Source organism: Dissoconium aciculare, assembly GCF_010015565.1.
Source record: "Dissoconium aciculare CBS 342.82 unplaced genomic scaffold K489scaffold_2, whole genome shotgun sequence".
Taxonomy (NCBI): domain Eukaryota; kingdom Fungi; phylum Ascomycota; class Dothideomycetes; order Mycosphaerellales; family Dissoconiaceae; genus Dissoconium; species Dissoconium aciculare.
In genome coordinates, this window is record NW_022984952.1 from 1,401,598 (window position 1) to 1,416,975 (window position 15,378).

The following is a 15,378-nucleotide window of genomic DNA, read 5'->3' on the forward strand; positions in this document are numbered from 1 at the left end:
TGGTGGTTCCTCGGCTGAATTGGTGATTCCCGCCCGACAGATAGTCGTCACGAGGGAGTGTGACTCGGGAAATTACCACATCGTCATCGTTATGTCTCCGGCTGCGATAGCCCGGCTCCTGACAGGATAGCACAGGTCCTTCATCCACTCTGGGAGTGTGCTACAGTCCGGTGAAACCATTTTCCGTCTTTTAAACAGTCAAAACTCAATCTCTGGTGAAGTTGTATCATTCGTCCATGCGTGCGATGCGGAAACGCGGTTGATGGATTGATATCGTAGCACTTTCCCGAAGCGTTCAATTTGGATTGGTCTCAGCGTATCGCCAAGTCGGCAAGGCGCATGCTTATGCGACGGAACCCAACGGGCCATGGCGGTTGAGGAACAATGCAGTAGTAACAGCTATACTTTACAATGTTGTTCTTCCTGGCTTTGGCGAAATATGGCTCATTGGTGCGGTGACTAGCTGTCGACAAGGCAAGCGGAAAGAACGGCCATGACATCAGGGTGTTATTGGGCGAGGAGACTACTGTATGGGATAGGACAATGGCGTGCTTCGAGTTGCAGGCTGGAAATGGTGATTTTTTGGAACTCATCCCGTGGGAGCCCAAAAGGACTGGGATGCGAAAGGGGACGCCGAACAGCGACTGCACGTGCTTCCACATCCAAGCGGTCTCCTGCAAAAACAAAGCAGGGGGTCGGCATCTCGACCATCTCTTCCCAGCCATTCTCGTTCCCTCCGCCTGCGCCGCATGCGAGCAAGGCGTGATGTTCTCGTCGCATGCATGGAACCCATGAATGAGTGGTTGTTGTTGTCGCACAAAAATCTGCAATCGGAGCAGTAGCTATAGCAACCAAGAGTGATAGCATCGCGAAGTGGCTGGGAGGAGCATAAGGAAGACACCTCGTGGTTATGATGCATATTCACAATGAAGGCAAAATGGGAAAGGTTGGATGGAACGCGCGAGGGAACGCCTCCATGCACAGAGGGAAGAGGCACAGCAACAGGCGGCGACGGCGTTGCTACATCGGGCCAAGGACGGGAGCTAGGAGTAAGCTTCAGAAGGATCGCAGTGATCCATCTCTCTCGCACCCATGGCACTCGCGCCGGTGGCGTTCATCACAGAGAGAAACAAGCAAAATACCCATATACCCAGGTTCCAAGGTCGTCATCGCAATAGTACGCCAGATGCTATGGGATCATCGTGTCGGCCAGCTGGTGGGTGTGCCACGTAATCTGCCGAGGACGTCACTCAACAACGGTCGCCCGCTCGAGTAATGAGGATGAACACATTCATTTCAATGTACACGGTGGAATCTGCACGGAACAACCTCCATCGCGCTGTTGTTATCATGGATCGACACGTTCTCTTCAGGCCGCCAAAACCGGCTGACCCGGTAATGAGAGGAGATGTGTCAAGGACGCAACGGTGGTGGCGCCCACCTGCCTACCATTCGTGAACACGCATCGCACCACACTCATCGTGGACGCGAAGAATGGATCCCGGTAACAGTGGGCCGTCACATGTCACGGGAGAGAATCGTTCATCTTGGTGGGCTCCTGTCATGTCTGGGAGGCACGAACACAATGGGATACGGGCGCACGGGCGCGGAGAAAAGGGTCGGATTATGAGAGAAACTCTGTGATCATAATGATGAGATCATGAAACAAGCGAGAGACGAGAACAACCGATTTCGAGCCTGAGATGGTCTTTCGTGTCATGGCATTGGCCGCGGAGCACCAGCTTGTGTGCAAGAAGTGTGGGTACCACTAAACGTCCCACGCAACCGCCATCCATCTTTTTGTACGACTTGCATAGGGATACATGTAGGCTGCACATAACGATACCGCTCCAACAGCAATACGAGGCTCGAAATGGTCTCCGGTGGCAATTTACGTACGAGACGAACAAGGTCTGGAGTCTTTAGAGTCGCTACTGTGCCAAGCTGCATATGTCTCGACGCCTTTCAACAGGCCCATCACCGTTCAGGCGAAGGCGTGGAAGTAGGAGACGAGGACGACATTCAAAACGGCATGGCAGATCGAAATAGCGGCAGTGCGTAGTATCATCGGTATCGAGACAGTTGCATTTCCAAACAAAGTCATCGCAATCTGCGCTGCAAATCGCCCATGGTGACGGACGGATCAAGACTGGATCAAACGTCGGCCGGAGGCCGTCCGTTGTCTCTCTCATCGCTGCGCCGCATGCAGCCCTTTCGGACGAGGTCTCTCCTCGCTGCAGGACGCTTGCCTGACCAGGCTGCTAGTTCAGGAAAAGCCCGTACACCACCATCTGTATCACCACCACCATGATGACAACAAGCACCAGCCATCCCAGTAGTTGGAAAAACACACGGCCCACCTACGACTCTACAGTACCTACGACATGGTTGCTAGATACCATGACATCCGTTTTACGCGCCATACCACCACCCTCTGCACCTCTCCATTCCCAACGCATATATCTACTTCTCCTCGCCATCTTCCAACTCTTCTTTTTCTCCTTCTCTCTGATATCCACTACTCTACACCGCATACCTCGCCTGACGTTCAATCGATCAAGCCTGCCAGTCGCTCCATCAAGTTGCCAGTCGCTCTAAACATCATTACTACACCGACTAATTAATATCTCAACCACCACCACCTCCCTCAATCAAGATGCGTTCCACCTTCGCTACCCTCGCCATTGTTGGCGCCGCCGCCGCCCAGGGTGTTGCCGGCAACGTTGCTCCCTCCACCTCCGCCCCCGCTGGCTGCCAGGTCAACTACCCCGGCACCTTCACCATCGAGGTCGTTAACGTCACCACCACCGGCAAGCGTGACCTCGAGGCCCGTGACACTCCCGTCACCATCAAGCTCCAGAACGGTGTCTTCACTGACGCTCAGGGCCGCATTGGCTCCGTTGTCGCCAACGGCCAGATCCAGTTCGATGGTCCTCCGGCCCAGGCTGGTGCTAAGTACACCGCTGGCTGGTCCGTCTGCCAGAACGGCACTGTCGCCCTCGGCTCCCAGGTCGTCTTCTACCAGTGCTTGAGCGGTGGTTTCTACAACCTCTACGACCACAGCCTCGGCGGCCAGTGCGGTCCCATCTACATCCAGGCTGTTGGCTCCAGCAGCAACGCTGGTCAGATCCCTGACGGCCAGGTCACCGCCGGCCGCCCTGCCACCCAGATCTCCGACGGTCAGATCCAGGCCACCACTGGTGCCGGTCGCGTCACCCAGATCGGTGACGGTCAGATTCAGGCTCCTACTGGCGCCAAGGTCACCCAGATCGGTGACGGCCAGATCCAGGCCCCTACCGGCGGTGCCAAGGTCACTCAGATCGGTGACGGTCAGATTCAGGCCCCTACCGGCCGCCCCGTCACCCAGATCTCCGACGGACAGATTCAGGCCCCCAAGACCACCGGCCGCCCTGTCACTCAGATCTCTGACGGCCAGATCCAGGCCCCCAAGACCACCCCCACTGCTGCTCCCACCCGCCCTGCCAACGGCACTGCCCCCACCACCACCTCCAAGGGCCCCATCGCTGCCACTGGTGCCGCTGTCGCCAACGCCGTCGGTGCCTTCGGTATCTTCGCCGGTGCCGTCGCCGTCGCTCTCCTGTAAGCGATTTGACGCTGTACATCGGTTCGACAAAAACTTTCTTATTATCCCGTGGGATGGGAACTCTTGACTGAAGGCCACCCATCATATCCACCTCTTTAATTCATGGCACGGGAGTCGTCGGCCGAGTACACTCGCCGCCGGCTCTCGTGTGGCACACGACACGACCTCGAGCGACATGGCATTCTTAATGGGACACACGCATACAACTACATGGTTACACGAGTCCTCTTTAAACCCTACTCTCGTCACGACGATCGAGAGGAGAGAGGAGCAGGGCGTTGGAGATGACAGAAAGGGTCTTGCATAGCTGGACATGTTTATCCTGCTTGGGGCGTTTTTGTCATCGCAGGCTTGTATCTAGGTAGCTTTATCTCAATGGAACTTCATCAAACTGTAACAAACCTTGCTTGTCATTGTGATTCTAAACTTCGTAGATTTGACGTACTCATCGCGCGCCAACGTACTCTCGGAATACAAATATTGTGAGGCGCTGCATTGTATCCTCATCCATCGACCGTGGGAACATGGATTTGGCGACGGTGCCTGCATCTACACCTGATCATCTCCATCAAATTGGAATCACCATCACCTCCATGTGCATGGGTGCGTGTTCCAAATACGCTCAAATATGCACCATCCCTGCGCCGTCTGAACCTCGAGGTCGACCAATAGCTTCTACTACTCTCATGTATTACACATAATCATATACAGGGTAATGGAACCTCAACACTGAAGTTTGGCACTGGTCGAATCCTTCTATGCAGACATGTCTCAGAGGCCGTAGGATTCCGCGCAGGTACAACGAAACTGCTGCTGGTGCCGCCACGAAGAATTCCCCGTCCTCGGTTCCACTGACTGGGTGACAAATTCAATACCTTTCCAAATTTCGCTTTGACCTGGTGAGCAACTTGACGATGTCTTTCCACAGGATGTAAACTTAGTCATTGAATATCGATCACGTTCACAACTGCTCATTGTTCGTCGGCATCATCATCATCAAAAAAGATCAAGTGCGACGCTTACAAAGTATTTGCTTCTGCCAGCTTGAAATCCATGACGACATGGCAATTCGTGGGGAGGACGACAGGCGATTGCATGTGACTGACGGCTGCAGCGGAATTCTGGAATAATCGGCCTCATAGGGCAGAGCATCTGACGTCCAGGCTTTGACTCGTCCTGAATCCTCCACGACATCTTTCATATTGTTGGCATATCTCGTTGGCGTTGAAATATAGATTTGGCGTTGTCATTTACGTCCTTGGATAGATTCTAAAGGTTTGTTTGCATATTTTACATTTCTTCATAATGACGTGGCCGAGTCCGTTTCGTCGCCGCACGCCAAATACACGAAGGTTCGTCGTATCCTTGATTCCCCAGTGTTCAATGTAACGCCACCCTAGAAGAAAGATTGATGTTGACGAATTAGTTCCACAGCTGCTGGGGTTACACATTTGAATTTACCGACGAACATCTCACACCTGCGACATGTGCCCCACTCAAGCGCTCCTACGATGTCCTGGGCGAGCGCGTCCTCGAGCGGTTGAACGAAATCTCGCCACCGCCGCGGAAGGACCTGCCGCGGAATCAGAGCCAATTCTCCAAAGCAGTGCCCGGCGAATTACACACCGATAGCGATCCTGGCGAAAGGCCGAAGGTGCCTCGAAGGGATCTCTATGCGCTGCTCAAGGAACATGCCGAACATGACGATCTGTTGCGGCACTTCTGGAAGGAAGTCAATACCGTGCCTGACTGGGTCGATTGGGCGCAGATCGAGCGCGGCCAAGATGTCTTCTACCGGTACGGTGCGGCTTGCCTCACGGGGCTCGCGTTTCAGAGTCTCCTGGGAGGTATGGGCGCTGCTCGAGTGGTGGAGACGTTGGCGCGCACGGGAGGCTTCTCCACGAAGGTCGCGCGCGGACGCTTGTTCGAAACGACGCAGCATATTCTCCAGTGCACAAAGGATCTGGCGAGCATGCAACCTGGAGGCGATGGGTTTGCTTCGACGATTCGGGTTCGGTTGCTTCATGCTGCGGTCCGGCAGCGAATCCTGGGGATGGAAAAGGCTCGGCCGGGATATTACGACGTCGAAGCCTGGGGTACGCCGATCAATGACCTGGATTGTCTCGCGACCATTGCCAGTTTCTCAGGCTCCTTGATCTGGTTGAGTCTTCCACGACAAGGCATCTTCCTCCGACGGCAGGAGATTGACGACTATGTCGCATTATGGCGATATATCGCCTATGTCATCGGTTGTCCTGATCAGGGATTCCGTACCGCTGCCGAGGCTAAGAAGATCTGTGAGACGCTGTTGTACTATGAAATCGATCCGTCGCCGACGTCTCGCATCATGGCCAACAACATCATCAAATCCCTAGATGGTCAACCTCCGGCTTACACTTCCGCCGCCTTCCTCGCCGCGACCGCACGTTGGCTGAACGGGCATGAACTCTGCGATCGTCTCGGCCTCGAGCGCCCAGGCTGGTATTACTACATCTTGACGACAGGGCAGTGCCTCTTTTTCTGCTTCTTCTGCTACTTGTACCGCTCCTTCCCGTCGCTGGATCGTAAGAAAATCGCCACGCTAAAGTACGCCTTTTACCGCATTATCGTCCACTCGTCATTTGGGCTTCAAGGCCAAGAATCCTCGTTCGAATTTAAGTACATGCCCGAGTATCATATCCTGACGGAGATGGGCGAGGCACAGCCCCCTACAGGAGATGGAGCGTCGCTTGAAAGTCGGTATCTCCGGACATTCCTGATTGCGGCGGCGCTGCTGGGAGGTATCGCAATTGTCGGGACCATGTCCTTGTTGCGCGTCCTTGGCTTGGGAGTGTGATGAGATTGGTCATCTTACCTGCATTGTGTGAAGATCCCTTCATGGCCATGCTGCAGTCTAGTCTGGCCGACAAGGGCGGTCCCGTGCTCTGCTCACCTACTGCGCGTTGTTGTTCGGAGCTTTTCGCTCCCAGATGCCCGGAACGATGCTGGGCTTTCGCAATGCGATATCATTAGTGGACCCGTCCCACAATAAGCCCGCCCGCTATTATGCACATGGGCCAGATGCTTTCGCCGTCTGCAGAGGCATTTTTGACTCCGCATGCGCTCCACACGCTGCGCTACGCAATCAAGATGATCAGAGATGTTTTTGACCTAGTCGACGCAGCATGACTGCTGCCTACTTTTCCCATTTTCGCATCAGACGACTTGGCGACAAGGAGCTCGATGATGCATCGCGTCGACGCTGGTCGTTGCACCATTTTGGGAGTAGCGCGCGCATGAAGGCGAGCGGGACCGAGCGGTTTTGCGGGGTCGCGCTTCTTCTCTCAAGTCCTGTGTGCTGATTCCATGGACTCGGACCAGACGGATCTCCATTGGCGCCGGAAATCTTGGGTTTTGCTGAACTCGTGATGGCTGATTTCCCCCATGAAGTTCGAATCCGATGATTGGATGCTTCTACGCACCCTGGCCCCGCCTCTCACGACGCTGTGAGCGGTTCGATGTTGCTCGACCGTCATGATTTTCACGACTACTCGGGGCGGGATTGAACGAACTACAGGACATGACACACGACACGACACGACTCGAGTCGACATCCCTGTCCGCACTCATGGTGCTGTTTCCCGTTGCTGTGCGATTCCTTGGCCACGCGTGCTTGGACGGACTCGACGTGCAGATGTCATGGTTTTCTCGCTGGGGCGGGGCCGGTCTCGTGTGCTTTCACTTCCAGACCGATGTGGTGAGATTATTGCAAGGTCGTCAGGAAATGCATATTTTATTTTCTGAGACATTGCATGTCCAGTACGTACTCGTGATACTCCACCCTACATACGGTATACGTACGTATGGCGCACGAGGTCCCCTCCTTCGTTTGAGGATTCCGGGGTCTCACCAATGCTTTCGTACCAAAGTACAGCGATCCAAGGATATTTACGAATTTGGTCATGTGGTCCCTCTCCTTTGTTTACGACGCAGTGGAGATCACTAAGCGCGGTGTTTGCACTTGGTTTCTTCTTTTTCTCGAGAGAACCGCTGTGTAGCTACCTAGCTAGGCAGTGGATATGAAGACACCTCAGGCGGACCCATCCAGCCAAGTAAGGCCGACGGTCATGCCCAGGTGCCCTTCGAACAATAAGCAGGGAGATGTCATCGTCTCGGCAATGCAGTCAGCTGCACATGAAGAGGACTTGGGCGGGAAAAGAAAAAGGAAAGTCAAAAAAAAGGAAACGAGCCTAGGGAGTGCTCCCCGGAGGTTTATTTCGACAATCTCATTGGCGAGCGTTGCTGACTGCATCCTCTATTTCACCATCCTACTGCAGATTTCATGCGGATGTCCTTGGAGGGAAGCATGTCGTGTATGTACTGTGTGTTATGTATCATGCAGGAAAGTGGTGCAGTTGCGTGCGGCGTTCATCGCGCACACACGCTTTCCTTCATTCATCAATCTATAATCTACTGCCGATGGGACACAACTCTCACTCCAACAGCTCAAACTGGTGAGGTTGGAATGTCATGGAAGAGCCACTCTCCCTCCCAGGTATGGACTGCAGCAGAGAGGCATGGATCCTCACTTCTCCACCTCCTCCTTCTCAACCACCACCACCACCACCACCATCTGCTTCACTGCCATGGTGGGTCGGTTTGCGTGTTCGTCGGTCTTTTCCCCGTGAATACGTTTCCAAAAGGTGAAGAATTTCTACCGAGCTCCTGTGGGATGAGGCGTAGATGTGACGAGAAGGGGGAGGCACGTACGGTTGCGTGTGTGTGCGTGTGCATCTGAGTGAAGACATTGCATCCATTCCTTCCCATTTTCCAATCGAGCATTGTAATTTGTATCTCGAAAAAACCAACCAAACATCGTTGAAGCAGAGAGCATGTCATAGCACGGGCACCGATCAAGTTGCGCTTATCTGCCTCTCGGCCCTACAGCCATCGAACCCTTTCATCACACAATCCCGCAAACAGGGCCAGCAGCAGTCCCTCTCTCGGCAGATTGGCTTTTGCGCACATCACTCATCACCCACCACCACCTGACTGCCCACCTGCAGGTGATTGAAGATTCTCCACGAACTGTCATAATAACTGCTGCACTCTCCCCTCACCCCGGGATCAAGTAATTCTTGTCCAAGGACACACCTCTACACTATATTCCGCCCGTCGTATACACACCAATCCAACACATGTTCTGAGCATGATCTCGTGAGCGATCTACCTACGTGGCCGGCCTTCGTCAGCTGTGCCGACCCAATGCCTGCTCGCACGGCGCGAGAGAGGTCAGCGGCAGCGAACTCTTCTCACCAAAATGGCCACAAAATCAGCTCCAGCGCTTCCACTACCAGCCTCCGCTCCCTCCTCTCCTCCACCGATGCTCTTGTGCAGCAGCAGCAGCAGTCACCACCACCACCCCTGCCTCAACCGCAGTGGTCAGACGTCTCCTCCCATGACCAATCCTTACCCGCGCTGAAGCCTGTACCTCCTCAGGATGGTGTACGTCGTGGGAGCCTGAACCCGCCTCAGCTCGTGATCAACACATCGACGGTTCAACGACCCGGACTGCAATTACGGACGACCAGTGCGCCCATGATCGCGACCAATCGGCCAACTACACGCAATGGCCCACATTCGGCGCGGATGACCACACGCGTCATTGAAGAACACCAGGTCCTCGACACACCAGATAGCAGCGACAGCAATGTGCATAGCGCCCTGACAGAAGAGGAGGAACGTTCGGCCGCGGACATGAGCAGCGCGATGAACTCGTTTAGGCTATTGGAAAGGCTAGAGGTAAGATGAGATCCCTTGTTGTGAGGAGAGGAAAGCGTGCTTCGGTCCACTGGGCAGGAGCAAGGAGCATAGATGTCGAGCACGTGTGCAACTGGTCATCATCTGTTGAGATCCCTGGCTGAGTTCTCTTTGGTGTAATGTCATAGGTACAGGATGCGCCGGCCCAAATCAACATCGCAGTCTTGAGCGGCGACGGTGTCAACAAATCGAACTTTGTTGCGCGAGCGCTAGGTCTTCCCAGCTTGCCAACCAATCGGCCCGCGGAACGGAGGATTACACACCAACGCCGTCCCTATCTCGTGCGCCTCCTAGAGATCGCATACGGCGACGTCGATCACGTCGATCATATGGGAGATGCCGTTGAAGAGCTCACATGGACGAACCAGGCGGATCGTAAGGCAATGCCGCGCATCGATGGCGCATTGGCCTTGTACGACGTGCGAACCCGTGCGAGCGTTGAACAAGTCAAGGAGATGCTGGGTGAGTACGCGCTCGATTCTGACGACAAGTCCTACTGCCTGTTGTGTGACGTGTCGTGGCGGTTCAAGGAAAGGACCAAGAACATTCCAAACTAGGAAACTGCTGCACAACAGGATCTGACAAGCTGACATGATGTCCTGTAGTCGTCCTGTCAAAAGAAGCCATCCCGCTGATCCTTGTTTCATCCAAATGCGAAACGCCTCTCGCAGAGCGCGCCGTCGATCCAGCTCAGGTGGAGGACGATTTGACAAGATCAATAAACGGAATCCACACGATGCGCATCTCAGACGCGAATCCCGACAGCTACCGCCGGACGGTACACACCATACTAGAGTGCATCGTTGAGAATCTATCTGGTGAGTGTGTAATCGAATCTGTCTTGTAGCTTTGCGTGGTGGAGCAGGTGCTAACGATTGCAGCAGACCGCACACGTAGCACATCGCAAACGCGCCGCCGCGCGCTGTCTGGTGCATTGAGGGCCACTTCACCACGGCCGCCTGGTGTGCCTAATCATTCACGTGCGAGCTCCGAATTCACAGGAAGTCAACACAAAGAGCGACGATATGCCAAGCAGGACTCAAGTAACGGTGACTACAGCGGCAGCAAGCTGCTCGGTGTACCGATCGCGCACCCCAAGGAACAGGTCCAAACAACTTTCTTCGAGTCCGGGAGCGATGATTCGCCTACATCTGCGCAATTCCCTGAAGATGACGAAGAAAACTTTGGCGAAAGCTCATCTTCATTGCCCGAGCAGGGCATGACATTTGACGAATTGATCGATCGTCTGCTGGCTCAGCCTTCGTCAAAGACTGACGTCAAATTTGTCGCCATCTTCTTGGCATTATATCGACATTTCGCACCGCCTAGCCGTGTGCTGGACGCCATCATCAAACGCTTCGATGCGCTCGAGGAGGGCAACAGTCCCAGTATGCTCAAGACGGTCCACCAGAGCCGGTATATTGCCGTTCTGGAACAATGGGCATCGAACTATCCCGGTGACTTTGCCTTTCCCCGGACACTGCGTCATCTCCGCACTTTCGTGCACAGGCTCTCCGAAATGTCCATCTTCTCAGCAGCGGCGAAGATGCTCAGCCACGCCATGGAAGCGGTTCACGAGGACGACGACACACACTGGGCGTATTGTGATCGGGACCGCGAGGACTATGCCGATACGCGGCGAAACTCGAGCTCCTCAACAGCGAGCACGCTGATAGATGATCCTTCTTTCTTCACTACTGAGTTGGATTACAGTGCGACCATGAAGGAGGTCACCGCACCGGACACTCTGCCACCACCCGCGAATCACATTCTCTCCAGTGTGGAAGCCGCTCAGAGACAATCTGCGCTCCTGCAACCCATCCCTCGATACCCCATCACCAAAGTCCACTGGCATGCCCTCATGGAGATTCCCGTCGACATCATCGCCGAGGAGATCACTCGCATCGATTGGGTGATGTTTTCCGCCAACCGACCCCGCGACCTCCTCCGTCATATCTCCCTCCCCTCGCATCAGAAAGCTGACTGCAGTCGCAATCTCCTCCACATCAATCGTAAGATTGATCACTTTAATCACTTGGCAGTTTGGGTCGCAAACTTCATATTGCTTCGGGACAAGGCCAAGCATCGCGCCCGCATGATGACAAAATTCATTCAGCTGGCCCGGCGGCTTCGCGAGATGAACAATTACAGTTCGCTTGGCGCCATCCTCGCCGCGCTCAAATCCTCCCCTATACACCGACTTCAGTCCTCCCGCGATCTCGTCGACCCAATCGACGGCCGAGTCTGGCTCAAACTCGACATTCTAATGGCTCCTTCACGCAGCTATGCTGCATATCGACTCGCTTGGCAGAATAGCACCTCCGAGCGCATACCATATTTGCCAATTCATAGAAGGGATCTGATCACTGCCGAACAAGGGAATCGGACTTTCCTCGACGATGAGCCGTCTTCTCTACCATCCCAACCGTCATCTTCTACTGCTGATCCGGAATCGGCATCGGCTTCATTTATGTCATCTTCAGCGGCCTCGTTTGCGACAGCGGCAACCACACTGACCACCGCGACGGCTTCCGCGCAGGCAGCTCGTCGGATCAACTGGAAGAAATTCGAAATTATGGGCGAGACCATCGTGGGACTGCAGGCAGCTCACGACGCTCAATATCGCAGCTTGGGTGGCTTCAAGGGTAACGATCAGGTGCGCGAGCTGATTCTCGATGTGAAATTGCTCCGAGACGAGGAGGTATGTCAACGACCCCCTGCGCTATCTGAGTAAGTTCTCAACACTAATCGATCTATTTAGGATCTTCATGACCGAAGTGTTCAATGTGAACCTCCTGCCAGCGCCACGGCCGATCGCAGCGCCACCTCGTCGACCTCCACCTCGGGCAAATTCCGAGAATATTTCAAAGCGAGGATCTTCGATTCTTCGAGATGATGATAGTCATCGACCCGACGGACGCGCACTGGCACTCAGGTGCCCGTTCATCGTATTGCATTCGTGCTTACGGGAGAGGGGCTCGGCTTTCGAGTTTCCTCTTTTTTTTTTATTGCTGTGCCTTTCTACTTTTCAATTCGGGAACAGGTTTTGGTGGGACTTTTTGCGAAATCGGAAAGAATCTTTGGAAGTTGGAATGAAAAGAAGAATCAAGCCGAACATGGACGAAGACGGAAAGCGCTCACGCGTTCAATTGGGAGGAAAAAGAAAAGGGTTGGGAGAAAGGACAGAGGAGCTGTTTCTCCCGCACGATGGAGGACAATGACTTTTGGATATGACAAAATGATGACTTCGTTTCACGGTCTTAATGGGACTTTCATCGGATAGGACACAGTACACGCAATCATGATCTTCCGATAGCGATTGGAATTAATTCTTTGGGAAGAAGCCATTGCTGAGCTGGCCAACAAACCGTTCCGAGCCCCTGTCGATGATACTGTCGGATCAATAATTTTGAGTTGACTGCGGGGAGGACCCTGACTAATCCCGAGAACGCGCTTTCCACATGAGGAAATATGACATGTGAATTATCGCGGTCCCTGAGACCAGAAAGTCGTCCATCCACCGAGTGTGAAATCACATTTATTTGGTTGCAACCATCACGACATCATTATCCCTTCCTTCCAGTGGCGCGAGAATCGTGCAGAACACGCAGTTTCATCATCCGCACACGAAACTCGACGCGCGAAATTGAAAGTGGCGACAACCATTTATCAAATGGTATAAAGAACAAACGTCATGTTCCAACAAATTTCCACACGCCGTTGTCCTTGCCACACACGCGCATTGGAATCACTCATACTCGATTTCGCTGGTCTGAGAATAACGACACCGATCCATACTCTTGGAAGAACCCGATATATCTCTTCTCAGCATTTCTCTCGTCAATTGTCAGTCACTGCAGGAAACAGTTCGTCGAAGAGAGCCATCGCTTCCTCCAGAGGTTCTAGCATCCAGGGCTCCTTCGAAACACCCGCAAAAAAGAGCAACCGGTCGGCAAAGGATTGGAGCGAGTCTGGCTCCAGATCATACAAGTCAAACCCACATGCTAAGAGGGATAACAAAAACAATTCCCGGAAACAGTCTAGAAATGCAGAGCCTGCGGCACCGAAGGAGATTGTGGAGCCGGGTCGATCGGCGGAGAAGACGCTTTCCCGACTGAAGCGCAAGCAGCGGCGCATCGAAGCGGGCAAATACGGAACGCAGACCACTGCCGATGATCCACAATCATCAGAGACGAAGCCGGCACCGGCGCGCGAAGTTGTTAGAAGCAGGATACAAGAAAAGATTGAGGCGGCGGTACGGAAAGTCGATGAGAAACATTCGAGCAAGACCGCAGTGCAGGCACCAAATGGCAATGTGAGAAGGTTAAAGCGCTCAGGAGACACAGAGATACCCGCACAGGATGGTCTCTCGGTCGTGGATGGATGCAATGTTGAGTTCAGAGATTCGTCGAATATGACGTCCGCACGTGACGTCGAGCAGAGCCTCCAAACGACGAACACGATAAGTTTCAGCGACTCCCCCATCCCTGACGAGGATGTGGATGGAGCGGTGGTCATTCATCGAAACCCGAGCACAGACGGATCAAGTGAACATGTGGGTGAATCACGACAAGCCGTGCTCAAACGCATCGCCACTCTCGATGATAGCAGTATCGAAGACCTGGACATTGAAACGCCGTCACTTTTGTTTGGCATGGAGGGCGAGATGCCCAACCCCAACCAAAAATTCGCCAAAGACAAAACTCCCGCTTGGACTCCCTACAAACCCAGACCCAAGGAACCCTGGCAAGTCCAAAAGGCCGCGCTTCAGGAGAAATTCGGCCAAGTCAACTGGGAGCCTCGCAAGCGACTGTCCCCAGATTCCCTCAACGGCATCCGCACCCTCCATGCCTCCGACCCAGGCACTTACACGACCGCCGTGCTCGCGAACCACTTCCAGGTCTCCCCTGAGGCCATCCGTCGAATCCTGAAGAGCAAGTGGCGCCCGAACGAGGACGAAGCGCGCGACCGCCTCGAGCGCTGGGAACGCCGAGGAGCCCGGAAGTGGGCCGACATGGCGGCCGTTGGTCTCCGCCCGCCCCGTCGCTGGCGCGCGATGGGTATCCAGCAGCGCGGAACCGCGAGGAGACGGATGCGTCGACAGGAAAGGCCCTTGCCGCGCGTTGTGGACCCCAAGGGTTTCGGCGGCGTTCGGGTCAACAAATCGATGGACGGTGTGATTGCTCAAAGGGCCGATCCGAATGAAAGTTTCGTCTCTGATGCGCGGAGATCGTCGGCCGGTCCTACCGTTGGCGCCGAGACGGAACCTGTCGCGAGCAGCTTCGCCGGACGCATTCTTTGATCCTTCAGGAGATCATGATCGCGAAGCCGGTGCTATCAACGTCTCGTCTCAACATTCCGACGGTCATCCTGGATCGTGCAGATATGTCTCCGGTGGGCGACGTAGGCGACTCCGATTTTTTTTCGATACATGTGTGACTATGAGAATGCGAATCTAGGTGTTGAGACATTGTAATGCTTTTCGAGACGCAATACTTTGTTGTATCATTGATCGTTAACACACATATAATTTGCTTCGGACGATCAGACCTTGCGATATTGTCAGACCTTCGATTCTATGCGGTGCCGTTGACGATATGATACACTTGTGATTCATGACTGATCAGTGGGTTGATCCACTGGACTGTGAAAACCCAAGTACCGCTTCACTTTGTCCTTCCGGTGTGCGCTTTACCTTGCGTTAGGAACGCGCCGAAACATGAAAAACGCCATACCGTCAAGTGCGCACCGCCGTAAAGTTCATCTTGCAAGGCAAGGTCCCGTTGTGAGTTCTTGGTTCTGCTCACGTGCTATGAAGAGGGTAGGACATAATAACACGATGTCTCTTATCAGTACGCAGGTACTTTCGTTATATAACAGGCCGGGGTAGAACGATAAAGCCGAGAGGGATGCACGGAGAGTACTGGAGTGAGAGGAATGTTGTATGAACGCTCCCGGAAGCGACGATGATGAAT

General features: G+C 54.0%; 7 protein-coding genes across 7 annotated transcripts; 6 read left to right on the top strand and 1 right to left on the bottom strand.

The window, feature by feature from the left end:
- Positions 1-168: 168 nt before the first annotated feature.
- K489DRAFT_112516 (uncharacterized protein) lies at positions 169-954 on the bottom strand. The gene has a single exon (XM_033598906.1). It carries the CDS (start codon positions 723-725, stop codon positions 312-314), a length of 414 nt encoding a protein of 137 aa, XP_033463355.1. The 5' UTR covers positions 726-954; the 3' UTR covers positions 169-311.
- Positions 955-2,535: 1,581 nt separating this feature from the next.
- K489DRAFT_376722 (uncharacterized protein) lies at positions 2,536-4,005 on the top strand. Its single transcript, XM_033603985.1, has one exon. The coding sequence runs from the start codon at positions 2,657-2,659 to the stop codon at positions 3,602-3,604; it is 948 nt and encodes a 315-aa protein (XP_033463356.1). The 5' UTR covers positions 2,536-2,656; the 3' UTR covers positions 3,605-4,005.
- A 904-nt stretch (positions 4,006-4,909) lies between these two features.
- K489DRAFT_313327 (uncharacterized protein) lies at positions 4,910-6,440 on the top strand (the record flags this gene model as incomplete). Its single annotated transcript, XM_033600931.1, has 2 exons — positions 4,910-4,956; positions 5,039-6,440. The coding sequence occupies 2 exons, from the start codon at positions 4,910-4,912 to the stop codon at positions 6,438-6,440; spliced, it is 1,449 nt and encodes a 482-aa protein (XP_033463357.1).
- Positions 6,441-6,910: 470 nt separating this feature from the next.
- K489DRAFT_112701 (uncharacterized protein) lies at positions 6,911-7,796 on the top strand. The gene is made up of 2 exons (XM_033598908.1): positions 6,911-7,340; positions 7,404-7,796. The coding sequence occupies exons 1-2, from the start codon at positions 7,118-7,120 to the stop codon at positions 7,664-7,666; spliced, it is 486 nt and encodes a 161-aa protein (XP_033463358.1). The 5' UTR covers positions 6,911-7,117; the 3' UTR covers positions 7,667-7,796.
- Positions 7,758-8,452, top strand: K489DRAFT_112685 (uncharacterized protein). The gene has a single exon (XM_033598907.1). The coding sequence runs from the start codon at positions 7,926-7,928 to the stop codon at positions 8,379-8,381; it is 456 nt and encodes a 151-aa protein (XP_033463359.1). The 5' UTR covers positions 7,758-7,925; the 3' UTR covers positions 8,382-8,452.
- Positions 8,453-8,629: 177 nt separating this feature from the next.
- On the top strand, positions 8,630-12,758 carry K489DRAFT_376726 (ras GEF). Its single transcript, XM_033603986.1, has 5 exons — positions 8,630-9,385; positions 9,532-9,865; positions 10,009-10,221; positions 10,288-12,104; positions 12,165-12,758. Exons 1-5 carry the CDS (start codon positions 8,849-8,851, stop codon positions 12,297-12,299), a joined length of 3,036 nt encoding a protein of 1,011 aa, XP_033463360.1. The 5' UTR covers positions 8,630-8,848; the 3' UTR covers positions 12,300-12,758.
- Positions 12,759-14,129: 1,371 nt separating this feature from the next.
- K489DRAFT_298638 (uncharacterized protein) lies at positions 14,130-14,468 on the top strand (the record flags this gene model as incomplete). Its single annotated transcript, XM_033600354.1, has 1 exon — positions 14,130-14,468. A coding segment is annotated over one exon (339 nt), but the record flags the coding sequence as incomplete, so codon positions are not given.
- Positions 14,469-15,378: the final 910 nt, after the last annotated feature.

Bases quoted from the DNA above. Each gene is read 5' to 3' on its own strand.
- K489DRAFT_112516 (XM_033598906.1), bottom strand. From the start codon at position 725: ATGGCTGGGAAGAGATGGTCGAGATGCCGACCCCCTGCTTTGTTTTTG.
- K489DRAFT_376722 (XM_033603985.1), top strand. From the start codon at position 2,657: ATGCGTTCCACCTTCGCTACCCTCGCCATTGTTGGCGCCGCCGCCGCC.
- K489DRAFT_376726 (XM_033603986.1), top strand. From the start codon at position 8,849: ATGCCTGCTCGCACGGCGCGAGAGAGGTCAGCGGCAGCGAACTCTTCT. The intron at 9,866-10,008 runs GTGAGTACGCGC...GATGTCCTGTAG, and splicing joins ACAAGTCAAGGAGATGCTGG to TCGTCCTGTCAAAAGAAGCC. The intron at 12,105-12,164 runs GTATGTCAACGA...CGATCTATTTAG, and splicing joins AATTGCTCCGAGACGAGGAG to GATCTTCATGACCGAAGTGT.
- K489DRAFT_112701 (XM_033598908.1), top strand. From the start codon at position 7,118: ATGATTTTCACGACTACTCGGGGCGGGATTGAACGAACTACAGGACAT. The intron at 7,341-7,403 runs GTGAGATTATTG...TTGCATGTCCAG, and splicing joins TTCACTTCCAGACCGATGTG to TACGTACTCGTGATACTCCA.
- K489DRAFT_112685 (XM_033598907.1), top strand. From the start codon at position 7,926: ATGCGGATGTCCTTGGAGGGAAGCATGTCGTGTATGTACTGTGTGTTA.